General features: G+C 32.9%; 2 protein-coding genes across 2 annotated transcripts in view; one reads left to right on the top strand and one right to left on the bottom strand.

The window, feature by feature from the left end:
* LOC140062959 (small ribosomal subunit protein uS19) overlaps positions 1–26,003 on the bottom strand; it is a 254,689-nt gene that overhangs the window by 191,777 nt on the left and 36,909 nt on the right. The gene's annotated exons all lie outside the window — the stretch shown is intronic.
* LOC140062097 (alkaline ceramidase 2-like) lies at positions 222–24,389 on the top strand. The gene is made up of 5 exons (XM_072108144.1): positions 222–394; positions 8,525–8,636; positions 16,060–16,316; positions 20,466–20,603; positions 20,799–24,389. Exons 2-5 carry the CDS (start codon positions 8,547–8,549, stop codon positions 21,112–21,114), a joined length of 801 nt encoding a protein of 266 aa, XP_071964245.1. The 5' UTR covers positions 222–394; positions 8,525–8,546; the 3' UTR covers positions 21,115–24,389.

Genomic DNA, 26,003 nt, shown 5'->3' with positions numbered 1-26,003 from the left:
TGAAAGGTCAAGCACTAAGCAACTATACACGGCCTCTTCCAAAACGTAATTATTAGTCCAGTATAGTAAATTGTTTTCAATAGAAAATCAAAATTTAAATAATAATTAAATATAATTTTAAATTACTTATCATATATCTAACAATTTTAATTTCTCTTTATAGTATATAGTGTGATCACAAACAAAGTCGACGCGTACACAATCCGTACCATATAATATAACGTCATTTCAATGATGAACGCAATGGAGTGAATCAGGTAGTGTTTATTTGTTGTACGTACATAAAGCACCCACGTTGTTTGCGAAACGGAACTAGCGCCCGTTGTTTTACCAAATTAATATTAAACAAAGAGGAATCAACAGTTCATTCACGCTCTTGTCAGAGTTAATATAGGTAAGATTTGTCGTTTTCCTCGTAGATGTTTATAACAATAACTTCTCTATAGACTCTGTCTGCTAATGACCCTGACCAGACTCCAGTTACTTTTTTTCCATCATAATTTTCAATCAAGACAAAACAGTAAGTACCGAACCGACTCTATCTGCACACTCATCACCAGACAGGCCAAAGGGGAAGTGTGACGTGACCATCCACCAGTTTGTTTGTGTTTTTTTTTTTGTGAATTTCGTACAGCTGATGTACTTCCTCCAGCAGAAGAAGTGTGTGCCTAAAATAGATAGATAAATGGGCCTAGGATATTTTGTTATAGGCCTAGCTAGCTGGCTAATAAGCTAATATTTAATAATATCAGGGTCCGAACGAGAGTAAAGAATTTACTCCATGGTAATATTAATGCGATATTAATAATATGAAATAAAACTAGGCCTAGGCCCATGGAGGTATTTATACCTAGGCCTATACAGTATCTCAATCATCAGAATCTATTTCTTCTCTTCAAAATAAGTCCAAACTTGACCATATGAATGACCAGTTTCGAAATTATGAATAAATTAGTGGACGGTCTCATCCAACGATGACCATATGGTTCCAGGATGAGTCGGCCCTGAATGAGACGATGCGACCCGGGACTATTCGGCCCACCTTTGGGCCGAAACATCCCACTTTGTGGGCCGAAACGTCTCACTTTAGACCAAATTCATGTATTTATTAATTTTTTTTGGTATTATCAAGTTTTTAAAGGTGTTTAACAATCTGTATTTTATTGATATTGACAATGCTGGTATAATAATAAATTACTAAAAAAATGAAATTTTATATTCAATTTATTACTTCGAAAACCTTGTTTATTTCGTGCATTCGCCAAGCGGCCAACAGAGGGCGTAACTTGTTTACATTGTTCGCGTGACTAAGAAATGATCATTTTCATTTTCGACAATGTTTTCAAAATGTTTGCTTTATTGTATCTTTATTCCTAGTAGTACTACCCTATCGTCTCTGAAAATAAAGTTTGAGGAAAAAGCTTATTTTATGTTTATAAAATGCATATCAAAGCCGATAAATTTAAGTGTGCCGAATTGTCTCAGGGCCAAATCGTCCGAGGCCGAATAGTCCCGGGCCGAATCGTCCCGGGCTGAATCGTCTCAGGGCCGAATCGTCCCGTTACCGACCATATGGGGCCTAGGCCTATCAGGAGCTGCCGAAAAAAAAACCCTCCTGTAGTACTACTAGCCAATCATGAATAGAAACAGTGGTGATAGTGAAAACCTACAAAATTCATTTGAAAACTGCAAATTAATTTGATATTTTGATAGTGTTTCAATTTAAAAAAAGATACTGGCTCTACTAACTAATAGAGAATAAGTTGAAATAATAAAAAGAAACTAGTAAAGGGCTAGTACATACAATAATGTACTGTAGTTACTACTGCTACTGTTACAACAAAGAAAACCACTGAATTAAATGAACATTTTGTATAAAGTTGCTTTTATTTTAATACCATTTCTGTTTTATTACCTTTCTTTTTCATCGATACTGTACTACTACTCATTTGAGTAAAATTGATATGACCTTTGCCATATTAATGGTGGTGATACACAATGAATTTAGTAAGCATTGAACAAAAGATCAGATATCACTAATATAAACCGTATACAATTTCAGCAAATCATGTAGAGTATGAGTATGAACATGGATGTATTATAATAATTGCTCAATTTGTCACCATATTATCAGGGAGGTATAAAATATTATGTTCTATAAATATTTATTGAAATTATTTATTTAAAAAATCAACCCCAGGAAGAAGCATGGAGACAGTGATAGCTACTACTAATAAGGCCAAATAAAAAAATATACTTGTTAAGCGTCACACCCTCATAAATTTTCAGGGGCGGGGGGACGGTTTTTTTTTTTTTTTTTACTTTTTATTGAGGTATATTTTTGCGCGGTGGACGTTTTGCCCCACTTTTTTTAGGACGAAACGTCTAACTTTTAAAATGCGAAACAGAACAAAATTGACTATGTATGAAATATTATTGCTTATGACAAAATTGAGTTTTGTATTGTTTATATCCAGACGTAATTAAAACATTAAATTTAATTGCCACCAAGCGAAATTGTAGACTCTAGGCTAACTAATCCGTCCAAGGTGCTACCCCCACCTCACTCATCGGCCATCCGCCGTCTCTCGCTCGACTCATCTATCCAGGAAATTCCCTATCGCGAGAAGCATGATTTGGTCTCAATAATACTAAATAGTGGGCTGATTTATAGTTTGAAAACAGCTTACGGCATTTCTTAAGTGAATTTTTATTCAACGTATTCATTCTTCTTTGATGAATCCTTTGCCAATTGCTGTGTAAATCAGTATTTGCAAAGTTGTGATGCAAAAAGTGTATGTAATTATTCCACAGGTAAACCAGGCATAAGGAAACCCATCGCCAAACAGGACCTCGTGGTGTGCCGATCTTGAGCGCGAGATCATCGTAAACAAAATTGGTAGAGTCCATTATGTATGGGGTGTTTCCTATTTACGAACCTATAAAAAAACGCGCTTCGACCACTGTGTAGGCAAAATATTTATTTCGTTAAATCCCTAAATTGATAATCGCGTATTCTGTAATCACGTGACTGATGATGTAATACTCAGCGACGTACTAAATGCACATGATTTAATGTGTTGGGGAAAAAGCTTGCTGTTTACCACATTACATGATTCACGGTGCTATTCGCGTTTCCTTGACGTAAATCGGCGGCGTGTAAATGAAACAATTGTTTTCACCAAATTGCCGTTGTCGACATAGAGCGATCGGCGGCTAGCGTTGTCTAAGCTAAAAAGTACGTATTTTTCAAAAATTACAATAGCCTAACAAACATTTGCTAGTTTTGAAATTTTCAAATAGCAATTATGAAGAATCTACTAGCAAAATCCTAGTTTGCTAGCGTGAATTTCGAGCCCTACTCTGGAGCTGGGCCTGGCCGCTGAACTTTCCGTTGTATATCGGTAAAAAAAAAATAAAAATAAAAAGAGAGGCGGCTGGATAATCAGGAGCGGGCGGTGACGCTTAACAAGTATGTTTTTTTATTTGGCCTAATAGTGGTACTGTGCTTTTGTATTGGTGGCACATTTCTTCTTTGTATCCAAAAACATAACAATGAAACATAAGAATCAAAAGAATACATTCTATTAATACTACTGTAAGTAACTAGACCATAAAACTACTTGACCAGTTAGTGATATACACCGCTGCTCAATGAAAAACTATGTACAGTACTGGTGTGTATGGAGTTACGGTATTAAAACACACCTGCAAGTTTAAATGACAATGATATTTTATTACAATATAAAATATTATTATTATTTTCACTATAGCCTAATATTTGATGGTAGTCTACTGTACTTCATACCAGGTGAAATATTGCTTTCATTATGTTTGATGACACAGTACACAATCATGATCCGTTTAACAAAATGTAATCTTAATAAGGGGTTAACGACGTCATATTAGTTCCAGAAACATTTCCAAGAATGGCCATAAGGTACTACTGTACTGTGTAATCATATCTACAGTACAGGGTGTTTCGAAACCCGAGACCAGAGACCAGAGACCCGAGACCCAATACGAAAAGGGAGACCCCACTATACGAAAAGGGAGACCCCGCTATACGAAAAGGGAGACCCCAAATATACGAAAAGGGAGACCCAAAATATACGAAAAGGGAGACCCAAAATATACGAAAAGGGAGACCCAAATATACGAAAACGGAGACCTAAATATACGAAAACGGAGACCCAAATATACGAAAACGGAGACCCAAATATAAGAAAAGGGAGACCCAAATATAAGAAAAGGGAGACCCAAATATACGAAAATGGAAAGCTAAAATATACAGTTATTACGTCGGCCCAGAGCCGCCTTAACTGTAAAAACTCAAAACCAAAGTTTTGTTCACAGTCCGTGTTTTAAGTCGGCCGAGGGTCGCCTTTCGAACGTTCACAACAGTTGTTTTCCGCCGAACAGGCAGCTCGCTTGGCATGCTGGGAAGGGGATATTCTCAAAACACAATATAGTTTACCCTATGAAGGCGACCCGAACAATTTCAATCATTATCCAATATGACACATTACACAGTTAAAGCAGATGTTATATAAACATCTGTATTATTTAATATACAGCCGAGAATGTTACATTCTATTTTTACTTCTTTCTGCATTAATTAATATTTACATTTTATAAAAATAGATGGGAACACAAAAGATTGAAATATATATCATTATTTCCTATTGAGAGTCGATTCTCTAAACTTTCATCAATGCAACAACGTACTCCCGCCCTGGCTAGTATCTGGGCTAGTAATTATATACAAGGCCCTTGTTGCCCTTACTATAAGGAAGCGGCGCGAGTGATTTTATTTTACTAGGATGGGTAGGAGGAGAGTTTGCAGGCTTATTTACACAGCGTTAAAAGCTTCACAATATATATTAATAAATCCAGGCTATTACTCAATGTTTTTTTACATCAAGTTTCTTCTTTAATATGATTTGTGAAAATATGTTTTCAATCAATACAATCAATCAATTCATTATGAATCAATGTACACTTATGTGGATAATGAAACAATGTAAAATTATAATTTTAATGGTAATGATATAATGATTATAGTAACGAGAGAATAAATACTTTCACCCGAACCATAAAAAATCCACCCTGGCTACGGGCCTGAATTGGCTGTTGGACATAACAAAGTTTAAACTTGATTGCGCTCTAAAAAAAGAACTGAATATATTAAAAAACGATATTCAATACATAAAAAAAAACCTCATATGCTCAAACTATAAGTAAGCTCGCAACCTATTCTCATAAATTCAAAATTCTCATTCTGATAAAATACGCAAATTCATGAAACGTTGCGCAACTGTAAACAGCATCATGGTAATATTTTGTTTGTAAGTTTTTGTGAAAAGCGATACACCAAAATGGCAGAAACCGTTCTGACAATATAACGCCACGAGCAGATAACCAGAAAGTAAAAAAAACAGTAAATTGACGTATTTAAGTTATCGAACATTTGGGTCTCCCTTTTCGTATATTTGGGTCTCCCTTTTCGTATATTTGGATCTCCTTTTTCGTATTTGGGTCTCCCTTTTCGTATATTTGGGGTCTCCCTTTTCGTATATTTGGGGTCTCCCTTTTCGTATATTTGGGGTCTCCCTTTTCGTATATTTGGGTCTCCCTTTTCGTATATTTGGGTCTCCCTTTTCGTATATTTGGGGTCTCCCTTTTCATATATTTGGGGTCTCCCTTTTCGTATAGTGGGGTCTCCCTTTTCGTATAGGGTCTCGGGTCTCTGGTCTCGGGTCTCTAGTTTTGAAACACCCCTACAGTACACACACTTATGAAACCCATAGTCCAGACCAGACCTGAAATGTCCTTGTGTGGAGTTTATCTGCATTTTTTTAACATAGGCCTATAAATAGTATTTTAACATTGCCTTTTGTATTTTTCTTAGTTTTTTTTATTGTCTTAATTATGCCAAGTAAAACAAATTTCCATTTTAAAGTGGACCAATACAATGTTTTGAATCAAAATGTTAATCATTAAAAGATTGTAATCTTTGGTGAATTTCTCAACCACATTGAATTTGAGGTTATGAGCATTGACTACAAATTGCAACATTTAAATATAATTTCATAAGTTCATAGTTCATTTTATTTTTCCAAAGGAAATTCATGTTGACATACCTGTACAATTGCTCAAAATTGTTGAAGGTTAAGTAACACAGAAAAATAAAAAAATATCTTAACCATTGATAATTACTATGGAGTGGATGGGCATTTCTTTCATTATGCTACTAACTTTTCATAAACTTTAACATTACAAACATCATCGATTAAAATTGTCTGATTATTAATAATTCTACACACCTTATTTACTAAAAATTTTATTTCCTAGAGCTACTGAACCACACCAAACAGCCATATCAAAACACGTTCCATAACCGACTTTAAAAAAGACCTACAGTACTGTATTGTACTGTACCTTTGTTTAGACCTAATTAAATTACATTGTTCGCCCCAGTTAAGTTTGTTTCCAATTGCCATGCCTAGATATTTATACTTAGATACATACAATATCAATTTCAACCTTATTTTTAGTGATTAAAATGTTTTCTGAAGTCAAATATAATTTCTTTGGTCTTATTTTCGTTAACTACTGTAAATGATTATCTACACGTCACCAATGAGACAAATGCATCCACTGAGTTTCTATACAGTGACTGATCATACTGTAACTCCTGTCAAATAAACCCATTAAATCATCGGCATACTTCAAAATATAATTGTTTGTTGGATTACTAGATTTATAGTACAATCATTCATACAACAAATATAATAAAGGCGAAAGAACGCAACCCTGCGGAGTACCGACATTCGTTATACGTTTATCTGATAGAGTCTCAGATACTGACACACGTTATCTAAGTAAGAAGCTACCAATCCATGATATAATATGGATTAAGGTTAAAGCTCACTCCTAGTTTAATAGTGCTACCTATCAAGGTACAGTAGGATATTATAATTATCCTACTGTGTCGTTACCTCTACTCTCTGTATGAGGCAAGCCGCCTTAGCCACAAGACTGCTGTCCATGAGTCAGGTATTGCTGTGGCAAACAAAGAAAAGCTTCCTTTCATGGTATGCATGGTCATGAACTTTTTAGGAGAATTATTATGAACCTACCCTGTTATTTGTATAAACGTTTTACTGTTTATTTATATGTAGTGTTTTTCTAATTTTTTTTTTGACTTATTCCACTTCCAATCCATTAGAAGCGGTACAGTACAGTATGTCTAATTTTTTATTAGAGTGCAGTTTGCTTGGTGCTTTATATGATCTCGGGTCTTGGGTTAAAGTCCAATGCCAGATTTTTTCTTCAATGACAAAAAAAAAACTCTACTCCCAAATACTTGTCTAAAGCTCAGTCTACACTATCAATGTGTGCCCATAATATGGACATGATGATGTCATATCTCTACCTTATTTGGGCATACAGTTTCACTACCATATTTGGCCATATCACTCTTTTTCTTGTGAACAGGGTTGCCATGAGTAGGATAGTGATTGAAATCTTGATACAATTAAAATTGAGAGTATATAATATTTATTACAATAATAAATGGACGAGAATGTTTGCATTGACTTTCATTTATACAATGTGTTCATTGCCCACTGAACTGTGTACATAATTGACAAGTGATGGTGCCTAGCCTGAAGGCCAATCCATTATTCTAGTTGAGTTATATTAAACCCTAAAAAAATAAAATATTGATAACTGATTATGAGAACAATTAATATTAAATGTCCCTTCAAATAATCATTAATTATAAATTGACCTGCATTGTTGGAAGCTGTATGAAAATGCTCAAATACATTTATGCTGCTCCTTTGCATCATAGGACAAGATTTTACTGTATTGTACTGTACTGTAGGTACAGTAATAATATCATCATAATAAATTATGTAATGGTATGATAGCAAGCATGTTTCACTATATTAAGTAAGTATAAAAATAGAAGCAATCATAACTAACACTGATGTTAACATCTTTCTCTAGGCATGCATTCATGTTGCCAATTTTAGTAATTTCTCATAGTATTTTGTGCACTTTTCAAATTTGAAACATGTCTACTTCTAGCATGTTGTTTTATTCATATGCGAGTTCCTTTTCAGCATTAATCTGTTTGATTTATTACAAATATAGTTTTTGACGTCTATTTTATCTACTGTAGTTCAGCATTAATACTGCTATATTCAGTAAGAATAGAAAATATTATATTCTTGTCCAGTATTTGCATTTCCTGTTAAAATACATTCCGAATTCCATGAGGAATATTGCACACAGACAATTTCACATTATTAGACTGTTACTTTAGTGGAATTGCCAATTGCCACATTCAAATCTTAGTTGCTCAATTTGGGTTACATTTGCTTGCGTCTTATTTTCTGTCAGATAGGATATAAAGCCATTGGTCATATAACAGAAATTCACAGGAGTGTTTTCATTTAAAAAAAAGACACTATTACTATTTTATAAACCATTTAAAATAAATGTTATTCTACAGGTTACATATTCATCAAAACATTATGGAGTCTGTGAAGCGTGGGAGCTCTACAATTGATTGGTGTGAAAGTAATTATAGCATTTTACCTGGAGTTGCTGAATTTTATAATACAGTAAGTTAACCAGTAATGATAACAGTATTTCAGGAAAATTTATAATTTATTCAGAGGGACGCCTAATGGATTTAAGAAAAGGGGTTATCTTTAAAATATTTTCTGGGAGATGACCTCATACATCTTCTTTGAAGATTTCTTTTATACAGTACCTACACAGATTAGTGTATTTGCTTAGTTCACTACATCTGTATGATTTACTAACTGTTCCATTCACTGATTTTATTTCAGTTTGCTGACTGTGATTCACTCAAAACAAACACATTTGTCATAATAACAACCTTACAATATGGATCTTGTTTCAATCTATAATTGAATTGAATTTTTATTCACTTCGCTTGCTCCCCCTCTAGGAAGTGTAGACGATGGTTCTCGGAATGATAATGACTCGGGTAAAAAGGTTTTAGAAGGACGATGTGATTCACTCAAAACAAACACATTAGTCATAATAACAATCTTACAATATGGATCTTGTTTCAATCTATAATTGAATTTAATTGTTATTCACTTTGCTCGCTCCCCCTCTAGGAAGTGTAGACGATGGTTCTCGGAATGATAATGACTCGGGTAAAAAGGTTTTAGAAGGACGAGCTCCTTGTACGTTTTCTGTCGGTTACCATTATTGAAAATGCTTGACATTCATAAAACTAAAACCTACTCTGTTTCACAGTGTCTGATGATTAATGACATTTTAAAGTATAGTGTTTATTGTTTGGTAGGGCAACATTTTAAAGTATAGTGTTTATTGTTTGGTAGGGCCCTTATAGGGCGGAGGTGGGGAGGCGGAGTTCATTTAAGGGAGCTGCTTCTAGGGATATGTTTAATTTTTTAGTTTTAATAATACAGTCAACTCTCCCAATACCGGACTCTCTGAAAACCAGAAACTCTCCCAATACCAGACTTTTTTTGAGGACCAAAAGGTCCCAAATTTATATTTACCATTAAAAACACATTCCGAATACCAGACTTTCCGGAAAACCAGACTTATTTGGCCGGCCCAAAGGTGTCCGGTATTGGGAGAGTTGACTGTATAACATTATAATCAAATCAAATCCTCTATAGATATGAAAAGTGGTAAAAAAGAATAACAAATGCTTGGTAAATTGTACTGTAGATAAGAAGAGTGCAATGAATTCTACTACAAATAGTATAATTGTATTATTATAAATATAAGGGTTGACACTGACATTACATAAATTGTGACGTAAAGATATTTTCTAAACTAAATGATAGTATTAAAGAGCTGGGATTGTCATCACCAGAACATGTGCAAATATTATTATATAATACTGTATGTAGAAACTAGTACTCTAGTAGCTAGATCAACTTTCGTATGCACTTTGAGGTCCAGAGAATTTGACTTCAGAAATTGGTTTAGGGTGGTCAAACAATCATTTTTGGCTTGGTTACACATTTTGAAAATGTGGCGAAAGGTCAAAAGCTCAGGGTGAAAGGTCATAAGACCAAACACCAATAAATATGTCCTTAAATCTCAACTGGTCACAGCGAAGTAATTTTGGTTTCAAATTGATCAGAAGGTATACATTTATATTCAGTCTAATGGGACATTTTAGTTAAAAATGACCGGAAATGACATTTCTGACCTTTGACCCACAACCCAGGGCATGTATTTATCTCCGTAACTACTGGTCGTAGACACTTGAATTTGGTTTTAAATTGTTCGAAATATATATTTTGTTATTTGTTACACATTTTGAAAAACGTTACAAAGGGTCAGGGTCAAGGGTTATATGAACAAATAAATAAAGGTACTTGTATCTCGGCAACCACTGGTCACAGCAAGTCAATTTTCGTCTCAAAATGCTCAGAAGGCATGCATTTATATTCCGTCTAATGGGGCATTTTAGTAAAAAATGATCAGAAATTCCATTTCTGACCTTTGACCCACATACCAGGTCATCTTCATATCTCTGAAAGTACTGGTCGTAGAAACTTAAATTTGGTATCAAATTGTTCGAAATACAGTATACATATTTACATTCATTGTAATAGAAAATGTGGTTGAAAGATGAACAGAAAATACTATTACTAATGTTTAAAACAAAAAACATATCTCTACACAACTTATCCTTAGACAGTAATGTTATGCAATAACTGATACTTTAAATTGTTTCAATTTCAAGTACTAGTTATTGCTGTCCACGAGAACAATTTTGATATAAACGTCAAGCTCAACAGTTCTTTTCAGAATGCTAGAAGTAACTTGCCATGTGTATCCGATTAAACACCCCGAGCATTTATTGTTCAAAAGGGTTTTTAGGGGGAGGGGAGGCATCTTTATTTGGAGTATAATATGGTAGCATAATCAAATAAATACCACCTAGATGTAAAAAAAATACAGCACAATTAATATCAAACTAGATTTAATTCGTCACTATGACGAATTATAGGTTATATGCATTGATTTAAATAAAGATAATTGATTTTTAAAAGATATATTGATTGATTGATTTTCTCAGAATCTTTAATTATTTATAATATATGATAGGACCTTGCTAACGCGAACACCATAGCCGGTATCACAATCCGATCAAAGATCCATATGCGTATAATGTCATAAACCACATTTGTTGTTACATAATAATAAAGACATAAGTTAATTTTTATCTAGATTTCATTATAAATCATGTGTATAATCTATACACTAAGAAATAAATTTGAACAAACAATACGGATAATAAAAAAAAAATCTTATTTCGTTTCCCAAGGTGAGACTCGATCTCGGTACCTTGAATGCCATAGACACGAGCACAGACCACCGAGCCATACACAACTGACTAAAAGTTGTAGAAAAATTCCTCCGTGTATTTACTATGCAGTAACCACTTTGGTGCAAATAGATTATTACATACCGCAATGAATTATAATGTTTTACTATAATGACATCTTTAAAATGTATACAAATGATGCACTGTCAAACTACATACTTTTAACTTTAATATATGAATTTTTGAAGGAAGAAAGTTAATGTTAAGTTTGTTATTTTGGCCTAAGAAAATGTCATAATTTGTTTGATTGTCGAAATTATTTTTTTTAAATTTAATAATGCAAATTAATGATGACTTAATCAACTTTTGTTCTCTTTATTTGATAATAAATCATACATATGATACATACACTTCAAGAAAATGAAATAAAAAATAGGTGTTCCCCTGCATTCTGACGATATATATTAATTTTAAAATTTAGCATATTTTCACCATTTTGTTAACTTATACGTGCGTAGCCAGTCACTTTTGACGTGCTCGTATAACGCAATTTCGAGTTGAAACCTGAATCAAATATGAGGATATTATTAAAGAAAGATTGTAAAACAGAAATCGGGCAAAAAGAGTGCGCATTAACGTTTAACGCGCAGTGCGCGTGCAAAAATCTGCGCACTCATGGCAATTTTTTAAACGCTAAAATTGCATGAAACGTACTCTAATTTCATCGAAAATAAATTTTGACAATTTTGAACATTTTAAGCGCGCGTACGCAAGCGTTACATGCGCTACGCACGTAATTTTATTGCCATATGATGAAATATGACCTGAAATTTATGAGTACCAAATTTTGTTTAATTGTGATTCATGCTTGTGAAGATATGATTACAAACGTGATTTCGTAAAATCGCGCGTAGACCGCGTAATTTTTGATTACGCATCGTGAAAATATAACCACATCGATTCCTGGCCATGAGGAATATACTCTGAAAACTTGACTTAGCTAGATTAAACTGATGACAAGATAATGCACGGACAAAATAGTGCTAAGGAAAGAATAAATAAATAAATAAATAAATAAAGATTTTGACAGAATCAAGAGGTTATATGCATATCATGCATATAACCTAAAAATGATAAAATTATGTCAAAATGCTCGGTAAATTGTAGATTATGGTAGTTAATGAAATGTGTTGTGATACAATTATTTTGTAAATGCATGTGGCGGAGCGTTTATTCCACATGATGTTCTATTGGAGGGAATGGAGGCTTTTATTCAAAGCGGGTGTTAATTCGAATAAATACTCGAGCTCAACAGTTAAGAATGCTAGAAATAACTTACCATAGTTACCCGAATAAAAGGCCCGGGCATTTATTTATTCAGGGAAGGCGTTTATTTTGTTTGGGTGTAATAATGGTAACATGTATAATCAAATAAATACACCCCAGATTAAAAAAAAATAATTAATATAACAAGAATAATAACTGGATTAAACCTCATTCTATCCTGGTGCAAGTACAATCATGTAATAAAAGGTATCAGAGACAACTATAATAGATCAATTCATTGTCATTATTCCGTAACACTATTGCATAATATTTTTGACAAAACTTATACCGGTACATAATATGTATAAGTTTTGTCGGTGTATATTATACACGTCTGTTCCCAGTGTAGATAATAAAACAATATATGTTTCTGGAGATTTATTATCAATACCACTAGAAACTTTTACATGTTTTAGGTACTGAATGCATTGACAATAAAAGCATCAGAAGTTATCATGATAAAATCCTACTACAACACTGTACTACAGTACACAAGGGTGTTTTCAGGAAAGCTGGACATATTGTACAATAGTATGAAACTATGTATTGGCATTTAAAAATATGCAAAAGATTGTTGTCAAATTGTAGTCACAAGCAAACAGATGATAGAATGAAGATCTATTATGAGTGCAATCGTGTCAGGATAATGATATGTCATTGTTTTAAATCATTATACTGGCACCTGGAAGCGAAGATCCATTTAATGTTATCTATAGCAGTGTCACTTTTATTCTAAAAGACAGAAACATTTCGTTAAAAACCATAAAGAAGAAAACGAATCATGTAAAGTACCTTTTATCAGTTGAGAAACGATTATAATTATTAAAATTTATTCGAATTAACACCCACTTTGAATAAAAGCCTACCTCAAATAAACGCCACCATTCCCTCCAATAGAACATCATGTGGAATACGCCCGCCACATGCATTTACAAAATAATTGTATCACATTACATTAACTACCATCTACAATTTACCAAGCTTTTTTTTCACTTTTTGATATTAATTGTGCTGTATTTTTTTACATCTAGGTGGTATTTATTTCATTATACATGTTACCATATTATACTCCAAATAAAGATGCCTCCCCTCCCCCCTCAAAACCCCTTTGAACAATAAATGCCCGGGGCGTTTAATCGGATACACATGGCAAGTTACTTCTAGCATTCCGAAAAGAACCGTTGAGATTGACGTTTCTATCAAAATGTTCTTGGGGACAGCAATAACTAGTACTTGAAATTGAAACAATTTAAAGTATCAGTTATTGCATAAGTACATTACTGGATAAGTTATGTAGAGATTAGTTTTTTGTTTGAAACATTAGTAATAGTATTTCTGTTCATCTTTTAACCACATGTTCTATTACAATGAATGTAAATATGTATATTTCGAACAATTTGATACCAAATTTAAGTTTCTACGACCAGTACTTACAGAGATATGAAGATGCCATGATATGTGGGTCAAAGGTCAGAAATGGCATTTCTGACTAAATTTGACTAAAATGTCCCATTAGATTGAATATGAAAGCATGCCTTCTGAACATTTTAAGACTAAAATTGACTTACTGCGACGAGTGGTTGCCGAGATACAAGTATCTATTTATATTTGTTCATATAACCCTTGACCCTGACCCTTTGACCTTTTGTAACATTTTTAAAAATGTGCAACAAATAACAAAATGTTTATTTCAAACAATTTAAGACCAAATTCAAGTGTCTACAATCAGTAGTTTACGGAGATACATACATGCCCTGGGGTGTGGGTCAAAGGTCAGAAATGGCATTTCCGGTCATTTTTTACTAAAATGTCCCATTAGACTGAATATAAATGTATACCTTCTGATCAATTTGAGACCAAAATTACCTCGCTGTGACCAGTGGTTGTCGAGATTTAAGGACTTATTGGTGTTTAGTTTGATAACCTTTCACCCTGACCTTTTGACCTTTCGCCACATTTTCAAAATGTGTAACCAAGCCAATAATGATTGTTTGACCATCCTAAACCAATTTCTGAAGTCAAATTCTCTGGACCTCAAAGTGCATACGAAAGTTGATCTAGCTACTAGAGTATAGATTCTACTGTATAACTTTGTTACATTCAGAATCATTAGTTATTACATTACACAGACATATCATTAGCATTTGAGTTTACTGTATGTATGGTTCTATTAACATACAGTACACTGACAATGACATACAGTACCCATCTTTTTACAGTGTATGAATGTAAAATTGAAGGAAATATTGTACATTTGTTTTTTAATATGCACTGTAAAAGTATAATTAAATATGACGTACAGTACAGTACAAGACTAATATATAATTAATAATATTGAAAATGAAACTTGTATTAATTCTGGGATAATTTTGAATACAAACTAAAACCCTCCGACCTATAATTATAGTATACAGTACATTATTTACAGGTAAGGGCACTTTCTCAATAAATGAGGTATAGGCAATTTACTGTAACACTACAGTATGGCCAACACCTCTATTCAACACTTTTTGGTTCCTGAAGGTGTCCCCTCTACTGTAATAATAATAATAATAATTAGTGTCTCAGTGTGGTAATTGCATTTTTACATTATTTTAAGAAAAACAGAAACCAGGTTATTTTTGCAATATTCTGTCATTTTTGGTTTTGTTTTGACCTATGATTACTTCAATCATTATGAATATTCTTCACTTCCTTCCGTTACAACCAGACAAATTGTTATTTTAAAACTAAAACTTGACTTAAATAACACATTCATTATTATTATTTTGTTAATCATTTATACTGTAGTATAGACTCCTTATAATAATACCAATTTTTTTTATTTTAACTGGTCTCATTTTAAAATTTCAGACCAGTTTTTAAAACTTGAATCAACTGTATGATAAGACAAATTTGTTGTATTCATACTGGTGTCTAGATCAAATTAAGTTGATCTCTATATATACATTTAACATGAAATATATTACTGTTGGTTCAGTGTGGCTTGATCCCAATTGAGACAGATGAACAAACAAAAAGCTAGAGTTAAGAATAATAAGTCACTAATTCATTCTTCTCTGCTATAACTGGGTGGGTGGCCTCTTTGCCTTCCTTAATAATTCTCTGGGTTCAATCCCTACCTCAGTACAAAGATATTTTGTTTTTTGCACCATGCCTTTAGGCAGCTATATTCCCAGAGGAAATAATCATTAAGAAGCTATATCAAGTGGAAGCTATAATTATAGAGGCTGACATTTTAAGAATGTTGTAAACTAGGAACTACAGTATTTAAGGCTGAATATGGAAGGTAATATGCACTAGCCTAAAGAACTTATTCCATCAAACATAAAAGTTAAAGTGTAATTCTTTCTTTTGTTTTTTTTTAGGTTAGCAATATTTTCTTCTTCCTGTTTCCACCTCTTCTTTGGTACCTATATCGTCAGTATTCACAACAAGTGAACAACAGTATCAACATCATGTGGTTATTATTTGTGGCTGTCGGAGCATCATCGGTTTATTTTCATGCAACATTAAGTTTAGTTGGCCAGCTACTTGATGAACTAAGCATAATATGGGTTGTGATGTGTGGCGTTGCTATGTGGTTTCCAAGGAGGTTTTATCCAAAACTATTAAAGGGTAACAGGTAAAATAACAATGAGAAATATTTGTAGTTGGTTAATTTACCAGGGTACTCATCATCTATAAGCACAGGCCTACACATGTTTAAGCAATATTAAGAATTTTTTAATTATTGACATTTTGTAGGACAATTTAGAGTTGGTCTGGACTACGGATTTCATAATAGTAGAGCAGTTAATGACATGAGCTGTGCATTTTATTACCAAAGCATGAAACTTGGCACCAAGTTTCTTTAATGTATATAGATTCAAAATATCGGGGGGTGCCAAGTGTCCAACGTCCGGTATGGCGGCCATCTTGATTTCAAAATGGCCACCATAAAAACAAAAAATGTTCATATCTTGGCAACTATACACATTAGAGACTTAATTCTGGTCTCAAATTGTTCACAAACTATATATTTCTATTTGCTCTAATGAAAAGTTTCGTCCAAAAATGACCGGAAATGACGTTTCTTACAGTTTGACCTTTGACCTCGTATTTGCATATCTCTGTAACTACTGGTCATTTTCAATCGATTTTGGTGTAATTTTGTTCAGAATAAATACATTTATATTTGTAGTAATGAAACATTTTCACATAAAATGACCGGAAATACAATTTATGACCTTTGACATTAATTTATTGATTTTTAATTATGTGAATACTGTATGTGGTTTTTGTTGGTCTTAAATGCACCTAATTTTGAACTTTGACCTGATAGGCATAATTATATTAAATGATTAATGGACTTAAATTGTATATAGTACATAAAATTGGTAAACATTGTGTTCAATGATGTTGGCACCTTCTGATTCGCTAAAAGTTTTAATAGTTTGACAGAGGAAATAACATACATGTTATTGAATACCGTAAAACCTCGAAAAGGTGATAGTATGAGCTTCTTTTCGAGACTGTATTTGAATGTCAAATGAATAGTATGATGATCGTGTTTATATCAATATATTATTAATGACCATACAAAGAACTTTTTATATTTCGACAATTAAGCCTCAGTTATTCTACAATTTATTGTTTTCCAAGTGGTAGGCCTATTTTGATTGCATCTTATTTTTGTATGCTTTCTTGGTTAATATGGTCCTAACCCTCCTTCTTTGTCTGTAGATGGTCTTATACCCCCTTCTGTGTCTGTTGATGGTATTACACCCCTTTCTTTGTGTGTGGATGATCTTACACCCCTTTCTTTGTCTGTAGATGGTCTTACACTCCTTCTTTGTATGTGGATGGTCCTACACTCCCTTCTTTGTCTGCGGATGGTCCTACACTCTCTTCTTTGTCTGCGGATGGTCCTACACCTCCTTCTTTTTCTGTGGATGGTCCTACACCCCCTTCTTTGTCTGTGGATGGTCTTATGCACGCTTCTGTGTCTGTGGATGGTCTTATGCACGCTTCTGTGTCTGTTGATGGTATTACACCCCTTTCTTTGTGTGTGGATGATCTTACACCCCTTTCTTTGTCTGTAGACGGTCTTACACCCCTTCTTTGTATGTGGATGGTCCTACACTCCCTTCTTTGTCTGCGGATGGTCCTACACCCCCTTCTTTTTCTGTGGATGGTCCTACACCCATTCTTTGTCTGTGGATGGTCTTATGCACCCTTCTTTGTCTGTGGATGGTCTTACACCCCTTTCTTTGTCTGTGGACGATCTTATACCCCCTTCTGTGTCTGTGGATGGTCTTATACCCCCTTATTTGTCTGTTGATGGTACTACACCCCTTTCTTTGTCTGTTGATGGTATTAAACCCCTTTCTTTGTATGTGGATGGTCTTACACCCCTTCGTTGTCTGTGGGTGGTCTTACATCCCTTTCTTTGTCTGTGGATGGTCCGACACCCCTTCTTTGTCTGTGGATGGTCGTACACCTCCTTTTTTTTCTGTGGATGGTCTTATACCCTTCTTTGTCTGTAAGTGGTCCTATACCCCTTTCTTTGTCAGTGGATGGTCTTACATCCCCTTCTTTGTCTGAAGTTTGTAGTAATTACTTTGAAAGACGGTGTTCTCTTCTCTTAACTCATGAAAATGAGAACTTTCCGAACTTGTCTCATATGCAACATTAAAGAGGCCAACGAAAGAATGCTACTTTACATCAAAAATATTTCCAAATGCCATCTAACAATTCAATTCAATTTTTATTTCAGACAATTGTCCATATGGTATAATACATTAAAAAAAAAAAGATGAAGGAGAGAGGACCAAAACTTTTATCTAACAATTGACAAATCACAGTTTAGCAAACAAGTCGGCATAGATGAGCTCAGTGATCTGTCATACTTTATGCCTATCCTATCACATCAAAAGTTAAAAATTCAGAATAATAATTCCGTGTCATTTATTTCGGTAAAAAAATTAGGTGCATTTAAACCAATGTAAACCACATACAGTATGTTCACATAATTATGTCTTAGGTTATAAATTGTATTTCCAGTCATTTTATGTGAAAATGTTTCATTACTACAAATATAAATGTCTCTTTTCTGAACAAAATGCCACCAAAATCGATTGAAAATGATCAGTAGCTACTGAGATATACACATAAGAGGTCAAAGGTCAAACTGGAAGAAACATCATTTCCGGTCATTTTTGGACGAAACCTTTTATTAGAGCAAATAGAAATATGTGGTTTGTGAACAATTTAACACCAGAATAAAGTCTCTACTGTTTATAGTTGCCAAGATATGAACACTTTTTGTTTTTATGGTGGCCATTTTGAAATCAAGATGGCCGCCATACCGGACGTTGGGCACTTGGCACCCCCCGATATTTTGAATCTATATACATCAAAGAAACTTTGTGGAAAGTTTCATGCTTTGGTAATAAAGTGCACAACTTGGCTATTTTTATGGCGTTAACTGCTCTACTATAAGTGAAGATCTGATTACACAGGTTACCTAATAGCGTTACTGTTTCTGGAACAGGAACTATGACGTCCTTAACCCCTTAATAGGGACTTTACGAAACACGACAGTAAAGGGGGGGGGGGGACGACGAATCTCCTGTGTTTGCTTGAGCGTAAAATCATATACAGTCAACATAGCGGTTTTATTAGTTACGCACCCTTGCACGAAGACGACCGACAGTATTTCACTAAGCTCCGCCCACTTTGTTGAAGATCATGCATAAATTATTCAGAAGCACCACTTTCCTGTGGCTTCCCGTCGTGTTTTGTAAAGTCCCTATTAAATCCAAAGATTACATTTTGTAATAACTTAATCATGAATGTTTACTGTGTTATCAAACAAGAGTTTAAAACGTTACCCGCTATTTACACAAACCATGAAATCACAGTTCATATAAAAATGGATATGTAAATTTAAGAGATGTGTGACTGCTAAATTGCGCTGCGTATTGTACAGCTGTCACCAATTGGCGCTCATTCATCTGTCTATGACATTTCGAACACCTGTATCCTAAATTTACATACAAACTTTATTCCACTGAAAGTGAGAGTCGAACCGAGTACCCTCAGATATGCGAGCCCTACCATTAGACTAACATTAGACTACTAAAAGACAATGGTATTCATCTATAGTATCTTTTTACACTCCCAAAATGGTTGAATTTAATGTGATAGGGGTATAGAATAAAGTTTTTATATAATTTCTTTAAAATAGAAATTACCAATAAGTGTTAATGCTATGCTATACAATTATTATTATTAGTGAGGCATCTGTTTAAAATCAAAATAAGATGATTTTAAAAGTATGATACAGTGATTTAAATTAATTCTTCATTAAAACTATTGATGTTGGTTTCAGTTTCATCAGATAATGTATGTTCATTGTTTTGTTTTGTCTTTTGCGAGATTCACTCACATTTATTTCATTCCTTACAATTGTTACAATAATCTATTATTTCAGTAGAAAAAACTTTCTCTGCACCTAACGTTTTGTTTTTCTTATTTTGAGTATTTTACATAAATAAACAAGTTAAAGTATTTAGAAAATAGACTGAAGTTATTTTTAAATATACATCACTTAATATAGATTCACTAATTGCCATTAGAACATCACAAAATAAAATATACTGTAACTAGTATACCACCAGTAAATAAAACTGGTAGGGTAAAAACAATACTAGAATGTAATCATATTTTCTTGTGTTTTTAGCCTGTACTGTATGTTCATTGTTAACTCTAGTTGTCTTATCTTTTTCAGGAGGATGTTTAAAATGATAGTATTTATGATAACAATGACCAGTAATGTAATGGCCTGCATAAAGCCAGCGTTGAACTCTTTTTTCATGATGCCTTTTGTTCTACCCTGTGTAGTTGTTTTATATCTTGAGATGAAAAGGTAAAATGCTGAACATTTATATTATATAGAACGCACATAAAGCAAACATACTCCCTCTTTAAGCCCCCACCTACAGCAAATCTCAATTCCAGTTGTTATGGCAACGTATTATTGCTCCAGAAGCCCTCCCCTTTTTGGTTTCTACTGTAGTTTCAATGAAAGTGGAATGATATGTTTTTTAAATATGCTTTACAGAACACATTGTTTAAGAATCAGACGTCTGGGAGTAAGCTGTGCTGGTTTATGGTTTGTTGCCGTGTCTTGCTGGGTGAATGATAAACTGTTCTGTGATACCTGGCAATCATTGTCTTTTCCGTACCTTCACTGCTTCTGGCATCTGCTGGTCTTCATATCTGGTTACACTGCCGTTGTTCTCTTTTCTTATTTCGATGCAATGAACGAATGTCCTGAGATGGGACCAGTGCTTAAATATTGGCCTAAAGACACATGGGAGTACGTTGGTATCCCGTACGTTACTCTCCGATGTGCAGGGTTAAAACCAAAAGATTAAGAACCTTTTCATTCATGCTGATAGTTTGTGCAATTTATCATGTTAAAAAGTTGAATAAAATATGACAGTAAATTAAATATGCAACTTATTAAAATTATTTTAATATTTTCAGAGCTGCTATGCATTGTAGTGTAATATTTATTTAAATGTATTGTATATGTATTTGAATTTGTTCATTTTAATATATGTGGAGAAAGAAAAGAAAATTCATGGTAAATGTCAATATTTTATGAGTGAACATCTGGGACATGTAAAGGAAATAATATGTTATTTTATTAATTTGTATATTGTTTTTCAATATTGTAATTTGCAATATAAATATTAGTGCTCATAATATTCTTCTTTTTTTTGCTGTTAGTGTTACAATAATGATTGTAGTTATTTCCACAACTTGACATAGAAATTTACATATTATGATGCTATATATTTTGTCTATTTTTTTATTTCTGCTATTTTTGTTATTTTATTTTAAAAGTGTTTTGTTTTTTGCAAAACCAAATGATGTAAATTAAGAAACAAAACAAAAGGAAACAGTTTTCTGTGAAATTAACAAGGGGAAATGTTTTAACACTACAGCCAATTCATATTCAGGTGACACCCCAATTAATGGGAACACTTTATGCATTCCAAAGGTGTCCCTTAAATAGCGGTTTTACTATATATCATTTGTATATATATATATATCAGTTTTACCAATGTTAACAGTTTTATTCAAAGATTTTATTAATATTGTTGGAATTGCATATTTAGTTGGTAAAGTTACCAAAATTAGTTTTTTTGTATGAATAAACATTATTAAAAATTCAAGTATGGCTAACATCATTGTAAATTGTAAATATAAAATATTGTACCAAGCTCAAACCATAGCAATTACTTTGTGTATGCTAGTTCTGATCAATGCATTTGTCTTTATGTCCTGTAAGTTGTAAATTGCATATATTAGGGAGCTTTTAATTTGCTACGACCTATGACCCATGTATATTGTGTTGTTGGACATAGAATCTAGTAAGCACGTCCTAATGTCCTGGTATAAACACAGTGACTATCTAAAGCTCCTTGTTATTATTTATGGTAGCTATATTAGTTAAGAGCAATTATTACAAATATTGACTGGGCTGAGGGGCATGGTTAAAGATATAGCTCAAGGTGAATTTTGGACTATATCCCAAGACAAAGATCTCAGGGCGTCGCATGTGTGTATAGGCCTAGACTCGATCCACATTTAGCAGTTTAGTTTGAGAGCATGGCAATAACTATAAACCGGCGATTAACCAATTAAAAAGTCTTGATTTCATTTTCCTTCCATTCTCACCATTATTTCAATATTTAATTCAATATTTATATCTATATATTATTTATTTATAAATGTGAAACTGTTATATATTTATTTATGTTGTTCATGTACCTAATGTACAGCTGTTGGTTTAGTTGGTGTGATCATTAAGAAATTAACCGTAGCCAAAGAATATATATCACAAGAATGAGTATTCCACGATTTTTGCATGAGAAATTTGTAACAGAGAGTGATACCCGCCCTCATAAGGGCAGATGTATACAGACTAAATATGACTTGATTTAATAATATTAATATTATACATGTCACATTAAATAGAATTATTATAATATATTTTGCAGTTGTAAAACATTTTATAATACATATTTAATAACAAACTAGTGTACATTCACTTCTTAAGGAAAGTATTTACTACCATACTAAATTAGTTCACAAAAAAGGCCGAACAGCAACACCAAAAATCAACGAAGCGTTACTCAGCATGGCCTATTCTTTACCATTGCCGCATACTAATCTACGCCCGGTAATTTAAGTATTGTTTTTATGATATAAATTAGTATAAAATACATGTTATTAATAGGATACAAGGTTAAATTTCATTAACATTTATTTGTTTTACCAGAAACAAGTTAAATATAGAAATATTATTAAACTATCCTTTATGAAAACGCGTTAACACCAACGCGCCCAGGGTAGCGTCTGGTTGATGAAGCAAACTGTTTATTCGGCAGTTTTTACTATTTACTACATAAATTGCATAAATCGAACAATTAAATATCCAAACAGCATTTAACATGATGTTGGCATGTAGTTGATACATTTTTTATCATGAAAATACTACCGGTGGTCCAACCTTAGATTAGTGTAACCATCACAAAAAGTTGTATACATCCTCACTTATGGTGGCGCCCTACCACATGGACAATATTACTGTTACAGGGAAAATCGCAGGTTACTCATTCTTGTGATATATATTCTTTGCTGTAGCATACCTATGTTAGAAATATATATTAGTATTATTATAAGTAACAAATTGTGTTTAAATTATACAATAGAGTAATTACCATTATTCAAATTAGGAACTCAATCTTTAAAATTGTATTTGAGTTCACACATACAGTACAGGGTGGTCATCTAAGACCTTATAATCTATATAAAGGTAACTAGTCAATCACTGCCACAGTGTATAAAGCTCTGTCTACACTATCAAACTTTATGTGACAAAAATGTGTGATTTACCGGAATATGGTAGGGATATACCCAAATATGGTAGTAATATGACATCATGTACATATATGAGCATAACAATGTTTGTTGTCACATAAGTTTGATAATGTAAACAGAGCTTAAGATGTACATGTTTAATGTGTTTACAATATAGTACTCATGTTGATTAATGTACTGTATAGGCCTGCCTGTTGGTTTGGATGTTCTTTAAGTTTAGATGCTTATTTATCTCTATTGAAAGCTAGTCAGTCTTATCCATAGGATTGTTTTGCCTTTGGATTTTTCACACATTATTAAGATTTGCATTGTATAAGTGTATAATTAAAAATGCATAGGTTATTTTCTTTTGATTTAATTCTTTTTGCTTATTTAATTTTCCTTATCTCTATTGAAAACTAGTCTATCTGTTATCCATAGGATTTTTGATTACCTTTGGATTTCTTACATGTATAAGATTCAAATTTTAATTGTACAAAATATAAAGTGTTGTAGTCGTGTGCTAATATTACCAACAATGATAAGTTTATTAGAAATTCAATTTCCTCAATACAGAATAGCAATCTGTAAAAAGGTAATGCTTGATGATGACTTATGATTTATCATCTATTTAGGATTGATTTTGTATATAAGATTTTAATTATAACAAAATGAATGTACCAATTGTTGAATTTGTTTTCAAAGGTGATAGAAAAAAATATATAATTACAATAATACTTTTTAAGTATTTACTCTTTATATATAGACCAAATCGTAATAAAAGAAAAAAAAATGATTTGGATGTTTATATTGATGCTTTCGCTGTGTTTTAATACGTATAGGCTAGGCAATCTATCATTTTGAGTGAAATAAATTGCAAACAGATGTTTTTCTTTTTTAAATGGTCATATATGATAAGGAGATCTAAATTTGAGCATCACACCTATGTCACTCATCCTGATGATATGCAAATTAGCTTAAATATGCAAATTAGGGTGAAATTACAGGGTTCCATGTTTAAAAAACGACTACGGTAGTCCGAGAGAGTTTTTTTTTACTGATTTATTCAAAATGTATATATTTATATTTACTCTAATGAAACATTTTACGATAAAATGACCGAAATACAACAATTGAGCCTTGACCCCATTTATAAATGTTTGCATACATAATGTGACTAATACATAGAAACTGCTATCATCCATAATCAAATATCAAATAGATGATAATTGTTATCTCGAAGTTTGTAATACGAAAAATGAATTTAAACGTGAACATGTCAATACTCATTGCAATGAAATTATTGTCCTTTTGGACAGTCTTTATCTATATATAAATTTACGTAAGGGCAAAATTCGATAAATCGCGGTTTATTTCTAGAATTTTCACTCGATGGTATATAAAGTTGGTTCCTACTTTCGGTACTGATTTTAACCACCTGATGTAACCCTGTTTACTAATTAAATTGAGTTAGATAATTAGTTATTGACGATTAAAACGAATTTAGGTTCAACGATTTGCCCCAAATAGGGGTGTTTTCCGATTGTGGTATACACTGTCTAATGGATGTCCAACTTGAAAAATACCCGCACACAATAATACGAGGACGCTTCGCATTTTCCTATCTCCTCCTACGATAATTGTTTTTAATAGCTGAAAACCGGTTGAATTGCTCGAGTACAGCATCATAATGTTGAAGACAGGCCGATTTTCTTAAAAAAATACTATTTTGATAGATTTAATTTACGTTTTTACAAATGTATTAATTTGCGATGAGTGGAACATTCCAATCTCTCAGTCTGCCAGTTTGGTTTAACACAAGTAGGTAAATTTATGAGCCCTTGAAGAATAAACTTGCAATACTTTGACAATACAGTACTGCAAATACCTATTAACCATTTTTGGTCGTCATTTGAATCGAACATTTCTTACTGTTAGATGTAAAAAAATATATACAAATAAACTTTATTACTGTGATTGTGGGAAGGCTCTACTGTTAGATATATAAACACGTGATATACAAATAAACTTTATTACTGACAATTGCTTCTCAACGTTTGCATTAATTAATAATTACAAAAAATATAAACGTCGTAGTGGTGTATCGTTTCATGTACTTTACTATTTCAATCGACTATGACAGTGACAGTTTTAACAAAGTATTAAATCGCAAATGTTTTACTATATTTAGTCACCGTGGTATATTATTTAAAGGCCTATAAAAATGAAAACAATATTTCGTTACTGACGTGGATAAAGAATATATTTAAAAATTGTTCCTCTTTGTACCTATCCTCTTTCCCATCCCTCAACCCTAATTGGGTTTCTTTAAATGAATAAACAATTTGGACTCATTTTGTGGTAAGTTTCTCTTTTGGAAGTAATTCCCAGG

The sequence above is a fragment of the Antedon mediterranea genome, chromosome 11 (assembly GCF_964355755.1).
Source record: "Antedon mediterranea chromosome 11, ecAntMedi1.1, whole genome shotgun sequence".
In the NCBI taxonomy this organism is placed as follows: domain Eukaryota; kingdom Metazoa; phylum Echinodermata; class Crinoidea; order Comatulida; family Antedonidae; genus Antedon; species Antedon mediterranea.
This window is presented reverse-complemented; position numbering and strand designations above follow the sequence as displayed.

Coding starts and splice junctions, on each gene's coding strand:
- LOC140062097 (XM_072108144.1), top strand. CDS start 8,547: ATGGAGTCTGTGAAGCGTGGGAGCTCTACAATTGATTGGTGTGAAAGT. Junction 16,317..20,465: donor AAACTATTAAAGGGTAACAG/GTAAAATAACAA, acceptor TATCTTTTTCAG/GAGGATGTTTAAAATGATAG. Junction 20,604..20,798: donor TTATATCTTGAGATGAAAAG/GTAAAATGCTGA, acceptor TATGCTTTACAG/AACACATTGTTTAAGAATCA.